Below are 18,105 nucleotides of genomic sequence, written 5' to 3'. Positions count from 1 at the left end.
GCTGGGGTTTTCAAAGGGAAGGGGCGCATTGCTGTTTATCTGGCTGTGGGCAAGCGGAGTTCAAAGTGCTGACCAGAACAGCAGCACGGGGGTTGTGGGACACTTCCTGGAGGACAATAAAATGAAAAAGTGCCTCAAGGTGTCTACACTATATGTTGACAATAAAGGGGTGTGTGTGAAAAGTCTCAGTGATATGGAAGGTTTTTGTCATTTAAGCTGGGTGTTTTCTACAACACAAGTTGCATTGCAGTGTTTTACATGCTCACTGTTTTATTGGTAAAAGGCAGTTTTTGGCAAAAAAGGTGTAGGGTAGACAAGGCCTAAGAAATGTTGCTGATCAGTGTAGCTCATTGCCGAATTGATTTTGGTGTTTCATTCCTGTTTTAATAATCATGTAAGTTGCCCTGTCTAATAAGTCTCTACATTCTTCTGTAGTTTTTGGAGTTACAAATGAGGTTACATGTGGATCGAATCACACCGGAGAAAATGCAAGAGGAGAACCAGTGCCTGAACCAGCAAGTTGATACACTGACAGTTGAGGTTATGGCATTACGGAACAAGGTGGGATCAATATAAACATAATAGAGGCACTATGGATTTTTTAAACTACTGATCAGTTGTTATATCTCAGTTTTGTATGGGCATGCTTTCTTTTGCACAACACTGTGTGTAATTATTGTATAGCTAGCATCATAATGCTATTTATTTCAATGCATTCTGAAAAGGTAACTTAGCCTTCTCAGTTATACAAGTTTTTGGAAAGCGTTCAACTGCAATGTTTTCATAAATTTCTTTGACTGCTGAACTATCAAATAATACAACAGGGAGACTGATTTTTTTTTAAATAAGCGCCGATACAATTTTAATTTTCTTTTTTAAAGTGAGAATATTGTGTAAATATTTAAAATACAAGTGGCACTTGACCTTCAACATAGCTAGGGGAAAATTGCTTTTATTACTGTAGGCAGTAAAAGATGGTTCTACCCCTGTGGAAAACTGATTCTTCAAATTACATTCTGGTAGCTTTGACACAATAATAATAATAATAATAATGAAAAAGTTTGTTACAGTATGAACCTATCCAAATAATGTTGCTAATTCTCATGAAGAACTCTTTGTTTTCTTAATGATTAAGACACTTCACCCCACTCCCCAAGTAAATCAAATTAGAGCTGGAAGATTTATCAAGCTTGTTTGTCCTATGTTATGTAGCAGCATTTACCAACAGATTTGGATATTTTTAAGTGACTCAACTGCAGTGGAAAGGTGCCTTAAAAATGGTTTGCTTTCTCTGTCCTCACAATGATAACAAAATAGGCAGATTTATTTGGGCATAAACTTTCATGGGCTAGAGCCTACTTTGTCAGATGCGTGAAGTGGATCTTCATATATCTGATGAAGTGGGCTCCTGCCCACGAAAGCTTATGCCCAAATAAGTTTGTTAGTCTTTAAGGTGCCACAGGACTCCTTGCTTTTGCTGAAACAGACTAACACAGCTACCTCTGAAAAAAACAGGCAAAGGCATTGCAAAGTTTATCCCTACTGCCAGTGTACCTTAATCCTGAGCTAGAGGATGAGATGGTACTTTAGTCTCTATCCCCTATTTAGTTTTTTGGCCTTTCTAGGGAGATATCAGTTAGAGCCAGTTGTGAAGGGCAGTGGTTTGGACAGCTGTCCTCTATAATGATTAGCAGCATCCTCAGACCTCATCACCTCAGTCCCAACTCTTGAGTTCTGTATTGGTAGAGAAATGAATTTGTCTCTGGGTCAGTGTTCACTCAAAGCTGCAGTGGGATAGTATGGAGCATTGGACTGTAGGAGAAAGTGTCTTTTGGATGAGATGGATGTTCTGATTCCTTGTGGTCATTAAATATGTTGCCGTTTATACGGCATTATATGTCATTATTCCCCTTTATTCGGCTTTGGTGAGGCCACATCTGGAGTACTGTGTCCAGTTCTGGGCCCCCCACTACAAAAAGGATGCGGACGCATTGGAGAGGGTCCAGCGGAGGGCAACCAAAATGATTAGGGGTCTGGAGCATATGACCTACGAGGAGAGGCTGAGGGATTTGGGTCTGTTTAGTCTGCAGAAGCGAAGAGTGAGGGGGGACTTGATAGCAGCCTTCAACTTCCTGAAGGGAGGTTCCAAAGAGGATGGAGAGAGGCTGTTCTCAGTAGTGACAGATGGCAGAACAAGGAGCAATGGTCTCAAGTTGTGGTGGGAGAGGTCCAGATTGGATATTAGGAAAAACTATTTTACTAGGAGGGTAGTGAAGCATTGGAATGGGTTACCTAGGGAAGTAGTGGAGTCTCCATCCCTAGAGGTGTTTAAGTCTCGGCTTGACAAAGCCCTGGCCGGGTTGATTTAGATGGGATTGGTCCTGCCTAGAGCGGAGGGCTGGACTTGACGACCTTCTGAGGTCTCTTCCAGTTCTGATTCTATGATAAGGGGATGGTTGGATGAAATAACATGATCTTGGTAACTAATTGACCATTCATTTCCAGTTGGAAATAGGTCAATGGAGGGATGATAGGAGTTGCTATAGGGAACTTTCTGGGTGTCTGGCTGGTGAGTCTTGCCCACATGCTCAGGGTTTAGCTGATCGCCATATTTGGGGTCAGGAAGGAATTTTCCTCCAGGGTAGATTGGCAGAGGCCCTGGAGGTTTTTCGCCTTCCTCTGTAGCATTGGGCACAGATCACAGCTGAAGGACTCTCTGCATGTTGGGGCCTTCAAAGTATTGGAAGGCTTCAATATCTGAGACATAGGTGAGAGGATTATTCTAAGAGGGGTGGGCGAGATTCTGTGGCCTGCACTGTGCAGGGGGTCAGACTAGATGATCATAATGGTCCCTTCTGACCTTAAAGTCTATGAGTCTATGAGTCTATGAGACTTTGGATATTAACCCCGTATCCTTAGCTAATTGTGATGAGAGCCAATGCATTCCACGTACCTACATTTATTCTACATTTTAATGAGATACTGTGTTCTTCCTAAACTTTTAGTGCTGTTAAATAATGGCTATGTTTTGCCCCACCTGTAGCTGTATTATGGTAGTGGGTGTAATGATTCCTGTCTATCAAGTCTGTAAAGTATTTTAGGAGCTGTTTAGATAAGCAGATAGAGTTATCATTCAGCTCAAATCACAGAGAAGACACACACTGCATATGGTCCAAAATTACTTCCATCCTGAGGGTCATTTTAATTAACTTAAATAACAACGTAACATAAACCTCAAAGTAAGCTGTCTCGTGAGCTTGGCTGTTCCATGTAGACTTTTTCTTCTGCAGGATCTCTCTGGTTTTGCTCTAGTTCCTTCCACTTTATAGGGGCACTCGAGTTTTCTTTTACACCTGGGCTGAACTAAATAGGGAGCAGCTCATATGACAACAGAGTAAGTCAGCAAATGTAACTCTGGGTAGCTAGATTTTTGAGAGAGCTCAGAACCGAAGAGAGCTTGTTTGCAAATCTAGCTGTAAATATTGGCACTGAAAGATGTGGGTACTGTAGTCTTGGGAAAATCTGGCCCCCCACAGTCAAGTATAGACCCTCCATGATGTAATGGACTGGTAATGATGTAATGCTCAATGCTTTATTAAAGGACTTGGTCAGAAACCAGAGATTTGGGTTCAGTTCCTACCTTTCGGCTGTGTCTAGACTGGCCAGTTTTTCCGGAAAATCAGCTACTTTTCCAGAAAAACTTGCCAGCTGAATTTCCGCAAAAGCACTGCCGATCTCATGTAAGATTATCAGTGTTCTTGTGGAAATACTATGCTGCTCCCATTCGGGAAAAAGTCCTTTTGCGCAAAAGGGCCAGTGTAGACAGCTCAGATTTGTTTTCTGCAAAAAAGCCCCGATTGTGAAAATGGCTATCAGGGCTTTTTTGCAGAAAAGCACGTCTAGATTGGCATGGACGCTTTTCCGCAAAAAGTGCTTTTGCGGAAAAGCGTCCGTGCCAATCTACCGCTCTTTTCCGAAAATGCTTTTAATGGAAAACTTTTCCATTAAAAGCATTTCCGGAAAATCATGCCAGTCTAGACGTAGCTTTCCTGTGCATTTCCTATGTGATAATGGACAAAACACTTCATCTTTCAATTTCCTCGTCTGTAAAACAGTGCTATCTAACTTGTAGTGTCTGTCGAGAAAAGCACAAAATGAGTATTGTTAAAACATATTTATGAGCAAGTTTTAAAAATATACTGTGCATCCTAGTCAGGAGGGTGACAGACTTGCTGGGCCCCTAGGCAAGGAGTATGTGGTGGGGCTGCTCTTTGCTCCCAGAAGAGGCAAGGCAGGGGGCAGCCAGCCTTTAGCATTGCTTGGAGTGCGCTGCACCATGGCTCTTTCCCTTACAGCCAGCCCTCAGAGCCGCTCAGAGTGCACTACCCAGCACTCTGGCAGTGATTTAAAGGGCCCCGCAGTGGCTGGGAGCCCTGGATCGTTTTGAAATGCTTGGCCCTGGGGCAGTTCCAACCCTTTCCTCCCCCCCCCCCCCATTGGTGGGTCTGATTCTAGCTTAGATAAGTCCTCAGCAATGTAACGCATTTAATTTTTTTCATTTGATTAGAAGGTACTTTAAAAACGCTAAGCATTATTTCAGTCCAACTGAAGTGTCTTTTTCCCAGTAGCTGAATGGAGTATCATTTAGGGCTTCCATTCCAAAACTAATGCTGCTTTCTTATTTGTAGTCTCTTTTTAGGATAGAAAAGACCTACAGAGGCTAATTTCAATCACTTATTATACATTAATTTTAGCACCGATGTACATCTGGCAAACGAATACAGTCCAATTTAAAATGACCAAGAAAAAAAAAAGACTTTCAAAGAATTCTCATAAGCTCTATTCATCTGTGCTTTTAAAAGCTTGCTCTGTACTAATGTTTCTGTCCGAGTTGGGTACAAACAAACTATTCCCACTGTAAATAACAAGCCTGCAAAATCCACCTCGTTGAGATTTGTGAATTGCTTTGTTTCCAAGAACAGTCTTATAGTTAGTGTCAGCTGTTTTTTCTCCAGCTTACACTCACACTCCATTAGAAATTCTATACTGGATGCCCATTGAGTCTGAGGTCACTGTGCTTTCTGCCTAGCTGGGGAATAAAACGTCTGATACTGGTCTTGACTGTTACTGATAAAATACTTAACTGTTTCAGATAGCTCACTCCTCAGTCATGCACTGTCCTCTGAAATGCTTTCCATTGTGTCACTGTGGAATGCACGTGCACTTCCAAATGTCCTAGCAACAGTCAAAAGTAATCGGAGGCAGCTATGCAAAGAGAATACCGTCTTTTTAGAAGGCTAGATTTCTGAACCAAAGGCAGATTTGGAAACCACTGCAAAGCAATTGGACAAAGACCTTATATTCATTGCTTTTTCTGGGAATATTACCCAATGAAGAGAGAGAATATTACAGAAATTGTGAGATGTGTAGCACTCGTGTGTGTGTATCTTTTCAGATAACGATGGCACCAGCTGTTTTTTATTGTCAGAAAATCTTTTATGCTACTAGAATCGTCTCTTGCTGCCTGATCACATTCCTTTTTTTGATTGAGGAGCCATGAGATGTTTAAATTAGAAGGGAGCTCCTTTACTTTTTGTATAATGAAGCACTCACCATTTACTCTTGGTATTTTCTATTGCTCACCAGTTTCTTTGTACTGAGGATTTGCACAGGCATAGAGAGAAAGGAAGATTATACCACGGTAACTAGAGTTCCCTTGATATATCATGTAGATCTATACCACCTCTCCTTCCTTTCAGCTTCTTTGTGGTTAAATTAGCTGAAGTGTAAAAAAATAGAAGATGATCACAGGGCACTTTCTTGTTACTACTGCATCTTGGAATAGTAAATCCATGCTCAGTATGCATATCACTTCTGTGCAACAGTCATACTCCTAGGCCATGTCTACACTATGTGGAAAATCATTGCTGCTGCGGTCAATATTCTGGAGTTTGATTTAGTGGGTCTAGTGAAGACCCACTAAATCGAACTTAGAGGGCACCTCCTCCCCAGTTGGCACCAGTACTTCTGCTTCTCACAAGGAGTAAGGGAAGCCAGCAGAAGCATTTGCTCCCATTGGCCTCCTGCTGTATGGGCAGCACAGGAACTCTAACGATGTAATTAATGTAGTTGGAGATATGTATCTTAATTCAACCTTCCACTGTAGTGTAGTCTATGCTCTATTGAGTTTTTCTGTTAACCACGGCATGAGGTGCCTCCAGAGAAAACATTTAGAAGACATTTCATCAGAGAGGAGAGCTAAGTAACATTCACAAGATCTTAAACTCTTAAGGTATGTCTAAACTACATCCCTCTTTCGAAAGAGGGATATAAATTAGACATATTGAAATTGCAAATGAAGCCAGGATTTGAATTTCCTGCGCTTCATTTGTGTAATTGCGTCACAGCATTCTTTCAAAACATGCTATTTCGAAAGTGAAACCGCAGTCTAGACACAGTTCTTTCAAAAAGAAAAGCCTTTTTTGAAAAATCCTGCATAGAAAAAGGCTTTTCTTTTTGAAAGAACTGCGTCTAGACTGTGGTTTCACGTTTGAAATATCGTTTTTCAAAAGAACGCTGTGATGCGATTATGCAAAGGAAGTGTAGGAAATTCAAATCCCGGCTTCATTTGCAATTTCAATATGTCTAGTTTGCATCCGTCTTTCAAAAGAGGGAGGTAGTCTAGACATAGCCTTCGTCTTCAGGTGAGTAGAGGGGAGTGAAAGGTTATACCAAGTATGTATGATCTTTGGATGACCAGGATTATATCTAAACCTACATTGATTCTTTTTACTATTTTTTAGTCTTTGGCAGAAATCAAATTGGAAATTTATATATTAATATTTACAAAAGGGTTACAAAAAGCAAAATAACTATGGAGGCAAATGATCAAATATATTTAGGCACTATTCTTTTGTCTCCTATTAACAAGTTTCAAACTGCCAGATGAATACAGTGTTTAATGTAGTGTAGCAATATCTTTTGCGGACAAATTGGTTGCTATGCTCTGACATCACCGTGAATGTGATGTCACAGTAAGATCAGATCACTTGACACAGGTGGCATTTTCAGATGAAATGTAGACTTCTCAAAGACAATGCACTCCTGTAGACCTTGATTCATGTAGAGAGAAAGCATTGGCTAATCGAAATGGATCACCTCCAGTTAGTAAGTGTTGCCTTTTTAGAAGATAATATTGTAAAAGCAAGAAAATGTACATTCCTTATAACAGCCTAAAGCTTTCTGTGGTTGTGCATTCCCTGCACAACTTAATTTATGTATTGAATTAATAGTTCTTGTATTCTTAGCTGGGGAGAAGTTTTTAGGGAGGAATTCCACCCTTTGTCTTGGGATCAGGTGGAAATTTGTCCATCTGGGCCCTTGTGCAAGATTTCTATCAGTATTTTTTTACTTGCTAGATACCTAGAAGTACATGACCAGTCCTTATGTTGTTTTTTTATTACTCTTACTAACTAGAACAAAGAAGTACAGAGGCACATGAGAATTAAATGGGGGAAAAAAACAGTTTAGTTATTTCTTTAAAACCTACTCATCAGTTTGGGTTAAGGTCTGATTTTGAGTTTGGATTGGTTCCCATTATATCTGAGGGTGTGTCTAAACTACATGGCTCCATCGAAGGAGCCATGTAGATTAGGCAGGATGGCAAAGGGAAATGAAGCAGTGATATAAATAATCGCCACATTTAAATCAAAATGGCCGCTGCGCTGTGCCGATCAGCTGATTGTCAGCACAGCACAGCAGTCTAGATGGGGATCTGCTGACCCCAGAACCCTTTGTCGGTATATCCTTTGTGCCACATGAAATGAGGCTTACAGGATCTGCCGACGAAGGGTTCTGGGGTTGGCAGAACCCCCTCGAGACTGTTGCGCTGTGCTGACAATCAGCTGATTAGCAACAGTGCAGTGGCCATTTTGATTTAAATGAAGCGGCGATTATTTAAATTGCCGCTTCATTTCCCTTTGCTGTCCTGCCTAATCTACATGGCTCCGTCGACAGAGCCATGTAGTTTAGACGTACGCTGAGCTGGCTTGCTTGTCTCTAGGATACTGTTAAACTTAACAAAAATCTGGTATTCAAAAGTTTTCTGAGTGTAGTTGATAGATTTTAAGGTTCAAACTCTTAGATGTGTGATTTCTCATTTAATGTTGAAAAGTCCTTGAGTTGTGAACTTTATGTACGATTCTTATCTTTTACATTTCTTCATGGCATGGTTAACATGACATTGACATGACTGTGTGATAATATATAGAAACACTGCATATAGAAAATGCATCTACCTACATATATCAGTTAAGGAAACAAAAAGCCATGGTTACTCTCCAAAAAGATAAAAGCTAAATTTCAAACAATCTTTCAGTATTTATTCAATATTATATCTGTCTTTCCTTTCCACTCAGTTCCATCCCTCTAATCTATCAGTCACACACACTGAAATAGATATAGTTTGCTACCCTATGATACAGGTAGATGTAGGTAGACCTGTGTGCGCGCACATATTGTATTCCTTTACATCTATATCCCCTTGTCCAGAAACTTCCCTAATACCTTAAGAAAACTGGCAATTTCTTCAGGAGAAAGAGAACCGAATATCTAAATCATTACAACTTTGAAAATACCCTTTTAGGCATCAGTCCTGCAGCTGCTTCATGCAGGTAGACTCCTGGTAAGCCATTGAGGTGCCCTGTTGAAGTCTGTAGAACACCACGCAAAATGCAAAGGTCTGGGAGCATGAGGCAGGATTGGGGCATTAGTTAATTTTAATGCCACTTCTCTTTATACCAAAATCTTGAAGATAGCCTTTGTGCATTAGTTTGTTTTTAAAGGAATAGCTAGCTATACAATAGTCAAACACAAACATAGTCATCGGTATAACATGCTTTATTTGTATCTGTAACCACTTTATATTCAATAGGAAATAGCAGGAGAGACTCTCCAGTTGCAAGGTGCAGCTATGGGAACTTTGGACCCTGTCCTGTGTGAACAGTTTCCAGGATGTAATATGATTTCCAAATATAAACTGTTAGTATGTAGGAAATATACTTACAAATATAACTGCCGAGAGGTACTTGATGAATTCACGTTGTTTATCAACAACCTACATCTTCCCATCAAATGCACTTGCAGTGATGCTGTATCTTTCTCCCTTTCCAGGATCTGGTGTTATATATTCATAACAAAAAAACAAAAACAGATCTGGATCGCAAAGCAACAGATGCTCTCTTGTATCATAACTAGACTGCCTTCCATTTCTGCCATGCCACATACAGAATCATTTATAGCTAGCCTTGAAGAATTGGACACATCTGCAGCAGTAAGAAAACCTGCAACAGAAAACTACGAGTAGCTGACAGAACAAATGAAATGCAGAAAGTTCACACTGCATGTCATAAGATGACAAAGCTTGGTTAGAACTGAATAAGGGAGCACATATCACAGAGAAAAAATATTGTGACTGAATTTTGTTGTGGATTTTTATCCCACAGTTAAATACCTAAAAGTAGGCAAAGAAACTTAGCCTCTGGCTTAATTCAGATAATTTATAAAAGGCCATGACAAAATTCCCACTGATTTACTATCCATTCTCTTTTTGTACCACCCCTAGAATACTGTGATCAGTAGATACAATGCAGCTGTTGGTACTCAGATGACCATTTGTTAGTGCTAAACATAAAGGCTACGTCTACACTGGCATGAATTTCCGAAAATGCTTTTAACGGAAAAGTTTTCCGTTAAAAGCATTTTCGGAAAAGCACGTCCAGATTGGAAGGATGCTTTTCCGCAAAAGCACCTTTTGCGGAAAAGCATCCGTGGCCAATCTAGACGCGGTTTCCGCAAAAAAGCCCCAATCGCCTTTTTCACGATCGGGGCTTTTTTGCAGGAAACAGTACTATGCTGTCTACACTGGCCCTTTTGCGCAAAAGTCTTTCGAAAAAGACTTTTGCCTGAACGGGAGCAGCATAGTTTTTCCAGAAAAGCACTGATGATTTTACATGAGATCGTCAGTGCTTTTCCGGAAATTCAAACGGCCAGTGTAGACAGCTGGCAAGTTTTTCTGCAAAAGCAGATGATTTTCCGGAAAAACTTGCCAGTCTAGACACAGCCAAAGAGTTCTCCAGTGAACAACACCATGTTGTTCAACTAAATAGGATAAACCTCCTTATTGTATGGAACACCAAAGATAGACTTAACTTTTGACTCAACAGAAGTACCCCTACACCCCACATACTCTTGCCAGCCACTCCACACATGTGTATCGACCCACTCCTAAGGGTGAGGTATAGGACACTTTGCAGACTGACGATGGGAAGGGTTGAAGCTGAAAAACCCTCAGTTGCTTAAATCCTAGGGTGACTGACACAAATGTGCAGTTATGTGCAGGATGACTGAATTTCTCCTTATTAATAGAAATTCCTTACTTGTTGGATGAGAATTAAAACCTAAAATTGTGATCTGTTATGATTTTCCCTGACATAGACTGGGAAATTTGTTGTTGGCCAAGGGTAGTAACAGATGACTCCCCCATCTTTCCTGACCCCGAGGAAGAGAAGCAAGGGCATGTGTTTACGGTCCTAGTTCTTTCAATGAGAAGCTAATAAAAGACCTGGAATAGCTTTTTAGCAATGTTATTGAGGCCATATACTGGAATTCTCAAGAAGCTATTAGAATATCCTTGAGGGAACTTCAATACTAAGATAATTTGTTGCTTTGAGTCATAGTTTGTGCCTGGTTCTGTTTTTGGAATGGAGCAGTTAAAAGCTGCCCTTTATACAGAATATCATCATCTTGCCTTTTATGAGGGGGGCTGGGCAGCGAAATATCTGTCAGCCTGACATTGCTGAGCCTTAAGTGAGCCAATACAGTACAGATAAGACATGAGTTTTCATCTGTCTTTTTGTGCAGAAGTATTAATATACCAAGGAGCCTGTGAGTTCATCTGTGATACTCTAACCCCTATCTTCTGTTTCAAGATACCATTTTCTATTTCCTACCCTTTCGGTTCCCAGTTGACCTTGCAGGGACTCTGTTTTGTTGCTGGATGTTGGAGAGCTTTATTTTCTGAGGGAATGTCTACACAGCAGGGCTAAAAAGCCAAAATAAGGAACGCAACTTGAGCTACGTCAGTTGCCTAGCTGAAGTTGAAATAGCTTATTTCGTCTTTTGGCGCTGTCTACATAGCAGGAAATTCTAGTTAGAGCACTCTTCCTCTGACTTCCCTTACTCCTCATAAAATGAAGGTTACAGGAGTTTTTCCGCAAAAGTAAGCACTCCTCCAGCTTCACATTATTTCATCAGTATATCAAAATAACTGCTTGCTGTGTAGACATGGACTATGTTATTTCAGTTTGATGTCAGTTATTCCGAAATAACGTTGCTGTGTAGACATAGCCTAAATGAATGGCTGCTCCTCTTATCTGGCCATATGTTGGCATCCAGAATATTTCTGACAGCTATTACAGCTGTGATTTTTGACTGGGCCAATGTGTCATTTGTACTGTCACATGAGTAAAGAAGTTGGATTTTGAAGGAATAATCTTTTTGGAGATGTCCTAGTTAACCAAACACACAGTATTAACTGTGTTGGACTGTCTGGGTTGAGTTCTGCAGTGGTATATCTAATGTAAATCTGTGGGTAATCAGTGAGCCAGAGAGAATTGTACACAGTGCTGCTGGCTTTCCCCTCTTATATAGTCTAATGAAGCAAGTTTTATGAACTGTCAAAAAGCATGATTATTAGAGCTGGTAAGAATTTTTAAATGAAAAGGGCGGTTGGGTTAAAAATAGAGCTTTGTCGAAATGAAATTTTTCATGAAAACATTTTGGTTTTGATTAACATATTTTGCTTTTTATAGAGGAAAGAGAATTAATTAGGTTTTGGTGGCTAAGACTAAAACATTGAAGTTTCCAGTTTTCAGATTAAAATCTTGACTGCTTTTCTGCAAAAATGTCATCTCCCAAGCCATCTCTCATGACTAGGTTTTTCTTATTTTTTTTTAATGAGTGTGGAATCATTCTTCTTCACTCAGGCCATGCTTTCCTCTCCATAGAGAAGCCAGTAACAAGGCAGAAATATATTTGGGTACCTGCAAGCTTAACTTAAGGGTCCCTATCAAGTTACTAACACTGATTAAAATTGTAGCACTCACACTGTGATTTCCAGTGCTGTCTAATAACAGAGCTGATTCTAGGAGTTCCACTTTGCTTCACCCAGTGAGATTCTACCAACAGGACCTAGTGGGACCCTATTTATGCTTAGATAGGAATTCTCTTTAAGAGTAACAACAGCGCCATTTGCTGAATGAAGATACTTGAGATCATGACATATTCTTATTGCAGAATCTAAGTAGAGTGGCCATCTGATGGTTTTAAGCTGATTCTGGGCATCACATGATCATTGGTGAAGCCTCCTCTCACTTTGTGGGTAAATCACTGATGAAACAGAGGTGCTTTCAACAAGAGGCTTTTTTTTCTTGAAAGAGAAGGGCCACAATGAAATCAGAATCATGCTAGCTATAAAAATCCTCTTTTAGGGGTCAATACAGCAAGCAACATTCTAGCCTGACCCACAGAAACACTTAACACTGGCTTAACTTAATGCCCATGAACAACCCCATTGACATCGTCAGGACTCCTCATGGGTATAGCTTTCTGCACAGGCTTAGGTGTTTTGCTGCCCTGGGCCAGAGTGCTGAGCCTGCAGGACCCAGACCCACCACTCTTATTTGTGCCTAGTAAGAGGCAGACTTTGCAGACTGAACGGCAGTGGATTCCACCAGGGCACCATGTGTAACTGAGGGAAAGAAATCTGTCTGGTATATACTTGCTCAAGGGAACTATTCCGTCTCTTGAGTGGGTTATTCATTTTAAAATATAACTATGTTAAAAAAAAAGGCTGAGATAGGGGACCTTAAAATGTGTTTTATCTCAGAGAGGCCTTCTGTGAGATTATATATATATATATGTGAGGTCTTAAAGTGCATGCAGACTTACCACACTTGTCTTGGGGTTAAATATTCAGTTTATAATTACTGGCTTCCTTGAAAGACTTAGAAAAATGAAGTTTAACATTTGAAATACTTTTGGCATATGCAGTGTCCCTATACAGATACAGCTGGCTCTAGCAATAAAACACACCAGAAATGAGGGCATCCAGTTTAAGCAAAGCAAACCAGGGCCATGACAACCTCCTCCAAGGAGGAAATTATTTTCATGCATGAGCAAATGTCTATACACTTGGCAAGGATAAATGTAGCATAAATGTTGTATCAGTCAAGCAAAAGTATTCAAACTCTTAGGGCGCTGGCATGCTCTAGCAGGGAGGGCACAGGACTGGTCTGGCAGCATTAGAAGTGTGTTTTATTCCCAGCTCTGTTATTGACCTTGGACAGATCACTTCACTACTCCAAGTCTCTATTTCTTCTCCTACTCTTCGTGGTCTACTTAGAAGTTCTTCTGAAGGGAGACTGTTTCTTAATAGGTGATACTGCAGCGCCAATCATAGTAGGACCAATTTCCATTTTGGCTTCTAGGCAGTAATAATGTAATAAATAATAATAATACCGTATTTTCCGGCGTATAAGACTACTTTTGATGTTAAAAAACATCCCCCCAAAATCAGGGGTCATCTTATACGCCGGTATGTGGCTTTGCAAAGCCTCGGGGGAAGCCGGCGGGGGGGCATCCCAGGTGCGCCTGAGCTGCCCCGCCGCCAGAGCCCCTCCGCGACTTTGCAAAGCCTCGGGGGAAGCTGGCGGGGGGGCATCCCAGGTGCGCCTGAGCTGCCCCGCCGCCAGAGCCCCTCCGCGGCTTTGCAAAGCCTCAGGGGAAGCCGGCGGGGGGGCATCCCAGGCGCGCCTGAGCTGCCCCGCCGCCGGAGCCCCTCCGCGACTTTGCAAAGTCTCGGGGGAAGCCGGCGGCGGGGCATCCCAGGCGCGCCTGGGCTGCCCCGCCGCCAGCTTCCCCCGAGGCTTTGCAAAGCCATGGAGGAGCTCCGGCGGCGGCTTCCCCCGAGGCTTTGCAAAGCCGCGGAGGGGCTCCGGCGGCGGGGCAGCCCAGGTGCGCCGGGGCTGTCCCGCTGCCGGGGCGTCCTCAGAGGCTTTGCTCCCGGTGTCCCTGGTCTGCTGTAGACGGTCCCCAGCAGACCAGAGGCACCGGGAGCAAAGTCGTAGCGGTGGCGGGGTGCCGCGCTTCTGAGGCTTTGCTTTGGCAAAGCCTCAGAGGCGCGGGACCCCGCTGCTGCTGCGGCTTTGCTCCTGGTGCCTCTGGTCTGCTGGGGACCGTCTCCAGCAGACCAGGGACACCGGGAGCAAAGGAGGCGGAGGGGCGCTGGGGTATAAGACGAAGCCCTATCTTTTAACTAAAAAATTAGGGGGTCGTCTTGTACGCCCAGTCGCCTTATACGCCGGAAAGTACGGTAAAAATGGGTGTTTGAGAAGGCTGTCCAGATATGCGGAATCTGTCTTTCCCCCTACCCTCCTTGGATCTCTTTCTGGTAAATAGTTGTGTCCATTTCTTAGTGCACTATGTCTGCACTCTACACCATGTCTATACTAGAGACCTTTAAGTGTCCCGGCAGTAGCTCTGCAGCTGTGCTACTGTAAGGTCTCCTATGTAGCTACAGAAAGCTCTTCCACTGGCATAATTAAACCTTCCCTAACAAGTGGCGGATCTATGTCAGCAGGAGAGTGTGTAGCACTGTGCACAGTGGTGCTTTGGTGGATGAAACTTCTTTCATTCAGAGGTGTGGGGGCTTTTTATACCCCTCATCAACAAATGGTTTACCAAGAAAAGTGCTAGTGTATATTTAGTCTCTGAAAGGTATTTATCCCCCATTGTGCTGCATCCTGGTGGTGTACATTTCCCATAACACAGAGAGTCTGGAGGGCCCCAGACAAAGCAGCACAAAACTCTTTTTTCCTGATTCGAGAATGGGAAAAGCTCTCTGTTTGGTTCATGAAAAGTTCCTGCAATAGTGCCTGCATATAAAGCATGTGACTTATCACAATATCCTAGACTCTCTGGCCCCAATCCTGCAAACACTTAATGTATGTGCTTCACTTCAGGTGCTTGACTAGTTTCCCTGAAATCATTGTCGAGTGAGATACCCGCCTCAGTGTTTGCAGGATGGGTAAGTATGATGCTTTTGATGAGGTGGACCTGTGTTCTTGCACCTGGTGGCTGGGTGCAACCTGTAGGTCTGCCCAGTTGCGGAGGAAGGTCTACATATTGTAAGGAGTGTGCCCAGATCAGCGTAGAGAACTGTCTGTACTCCACCTATGGACACTCATCCTTTCAACTTCTCGGGGTGGTAGAAATGCCACAAGATGATTAGAGCCCGTAGGCCAAACTAACCCAGAAGTTGTTGTGCTTGAGATATTGCCAACATACAGAACATGAGGCCCAGAAAGGAAATGGAGACTTCTGTGTAAACTCTTTATATGTGTAAGCCTTGGGTTTTCATCACCTTCTTGGCTGTCACCATGCCATGAGAGGAACACTTTGTGAAAATGTCATGTGACTGTTACCTGTGTATCCTGTGGTTTTAAAACCCACACAACTTGTATTGTGCACCTCTCAGATGATTGTCCCCCCACAGCCAGCGATCTTTGCATTTACTGAAATACGAGGATACTTCTGTGGCTGATGGTACAGATTCAGGTCATATTTTAGTCACTGAAGCCTCACTTTGAGTTTGTTCAGAAGAGAGTTGGGTACTAGCTCGTGCATAAAGAAGCTAATAATAGACATGGAATAGCTGCTCAGCAATGTTAGAGGCAGAAAGCTAGAATAATCAAGAAACAATTAGAGAGATCCCTAGGGAATAAAAGTACTGTGAAAGGACAAGATCTGATGAGACAAATGACCTTTATTTGTTTCCAGCAAAACTTTGTCCTATTTTTCCCCTTACTGCTTATGGGGCTAGCAAATACAGCTATAAATATGTATGCATGAGACAGTCAATAAATAGTTGCTTCAGAACCACAGTGCTAAAAGAAGCAATGTCATCACACCATACGAGTTGAAGGTCAGGGAGCAGATGGACCCTCACTTACCTCTTCTCTGATTAGGACCACTTCAACTCCTGGAGAAACACTTTTCTTCTAAAGAAACAGCCAGTTTACTTCAAAGTCTAGGTATCATGTGGTTTTCATATACCGACTGATTATGCTTATACCACCACTACGCTTCTGAGCATGCCCTGTGTAAACTAGCTGTGTATGTAAGAGGCAGTGTTGCCTTCTGGATAGAGCATCAGATTGGCCTTAATACACCTGTTTCTGATTCTGCCCCTAGTCTGCCAGGTGATCTCTGGCAAATCACTTTAACCTCCCTGTGCTTCAGTTTTCCCCACCTTTAAAATAGGGATAATGATACTGACCTCTGTAAAGCATTTGTGATTTGGTGATGAAAAGCACTATAGAAGAGCTAGGCATTGTTATTTATTACGTGTGTCCAGAAGTTCGAGCAGATGCTGACAATGCACTTGCAGTAAATAAGAAATGCTATGCTTTTTCTCCTGTCTCCAGAGCATTAATTACACATTACTGCTCTGCCAAGGGGCTAAGGAAGTCGAATCCTTCCCTCTCCCCATAAGAGCTGTTGGTGTGGGGATTGACACTGGTTAAAATGGAAAGTGAGAGATACTTCACTGCAGACAAGGAGAGTACAAAAACTCATAACATCTTTTTGTCCATGAACACTTCTTCTGCTAGGAATGGTAGTTGGATTTGCAAGTAATGCAGAGAGGTGACTGGGATGATGTGGTGCTGACCAAAACTAACTCACTGGTATAGGCAAGGACAAATCATACGGACTGCTGTAGCTATCTAAATCAACTCCCCCAATCATGTTGAAATAAGCTGAGGCTTCTCTGTGAGGTCTGGCTTTGCTACGGATGTTACCATCACTATTTGGTAGAGTTTAAAGAATGTTGTTTTCCCCCACTTGTTATAGGTCATCCAACTGTGGCACTAAAGGTTTCTGTGTTATCTTATACTGCTGCTACCAGGACTCAGATCTGGTGCTAGCTCAACATATCTATGTTATTCCATGTTACTTTTTTTTTCTGTATGCCAGCGCTCTAGTTTCTTTTGTAAGGGATTGAGCCAAACCTTTGTTTTCATGGGACTTTGCATCAAGCCTTAAACCCAGATTTCATTTGTGTCCACACAGAATGAGACCACTAATCTCTCAAAGAGAAATGCTCTTTTAATGAACTTACCTTCTAAACAATTTCATTACATTTAGGCCCAGTTGATTTTCCCCCTGTCCCTTTGACTAACTATTGAAAGCTAAAAGAAAAGCCAGATTTTGAGTCAGCTACTTCTCTTGCATTTGTCACTGGCTCTCACAGAAAAATGCTAGCTTAAAAAGCAAAGTCTACCACATCATCAGTTGGACAGAATGAATTCATGCAGGTCCTGTGGCTATACAGGAATATTGTAAAAGGTGAATTTTGAGCTCCTCTGCCTCAGAAACTAACTCTGACTACGCCCCTGAATATATCTGTGCAAGTTCATTATTTGGGTTTGGAAGTTCCTCTTTTTTTAGTGCTTAGTAATATATATGGGATATACTCTTATACTTCAGTGGAGCTATGTTGGATCATATGACAGGCTTTTACTGGGGAACTCCCTTGTTTAACCATTACTGTGCAAGTAGGAATGGGTTCAAATGAAAATTTTTATCCAAACGCCCTTGAGATGGAGTGAGGAGAGGGACTGGGGGATACCTTAGAATTTGGACCAAAGGATACCTTAGAATTTGGACCAAAGGATACCTTAGAATTTGGACCAAGGTCTGAATTTTGTAGCCGGGCTCTTCCCTGTAATCAGAGGAGCAGATGATTCATCCTATACTATGTGACTGAATTGTACCATGGTTTGTACATCAGTTGCTGCTTATCTTTCCTAAAATAGACTTGCAGAGCTGTGTAAGAAGAGAGCTCCCCCCAGTTGCTCTGGATGTGACATGTTTTAGAGCTATCTACAATACCGGAGTTGTGAAATTCCATTAGTCCTAAGGAATGTCTTTTATGGGAATTCAGTGTTATTGAGTGGGATTTTCCTAGTAAAGCAAGAATTTTCT

General features: G+C 42.0%; 1 protein-coding gene across 2 annotated transcripts in view; it reads left to right on the top strand.

Annotated features, from left to right (window-relative positions):
• The window catches only part of LMNTD1 (lamin tail domain containing 1), a 267,606-nt gene that overhangs the window by 63,396 nt on the left and 186,105 nt on the right, over nucleotides 1-18,105 (top strand). For both annotated transcript variants that reach the window (XM_075898606.2, XM_089769804.1), the window contains exon 4: nucleotides 436-561. In XM_075898606.2, coding sequence (XP_075754721.2) covers nucleotides 436-561 — 126 coding nt within the window. The remainder of the gene's footprint in view (nucleotides 1-435; nucleotides 562-18,105) is intronic.

The sequence above is a fragment of the Pelodiscus sinensis genome, chromosome 1 (genome assembly GCF_052426305.1).
Source record: "Pelodiscus sinensis isolate ZL-2025 chromosome 1, ASM5242630v1, whole genome shotgun sequence".
Lineage (NCBI taxonomy): Eukaryota > Metazoa > Chordata > Testudines > Trionychidae > Pelodiscus > Pelodiscus sinensis.
This window is presented reverse-complemented; position numbering and strand designations above follow the sequence as displayed.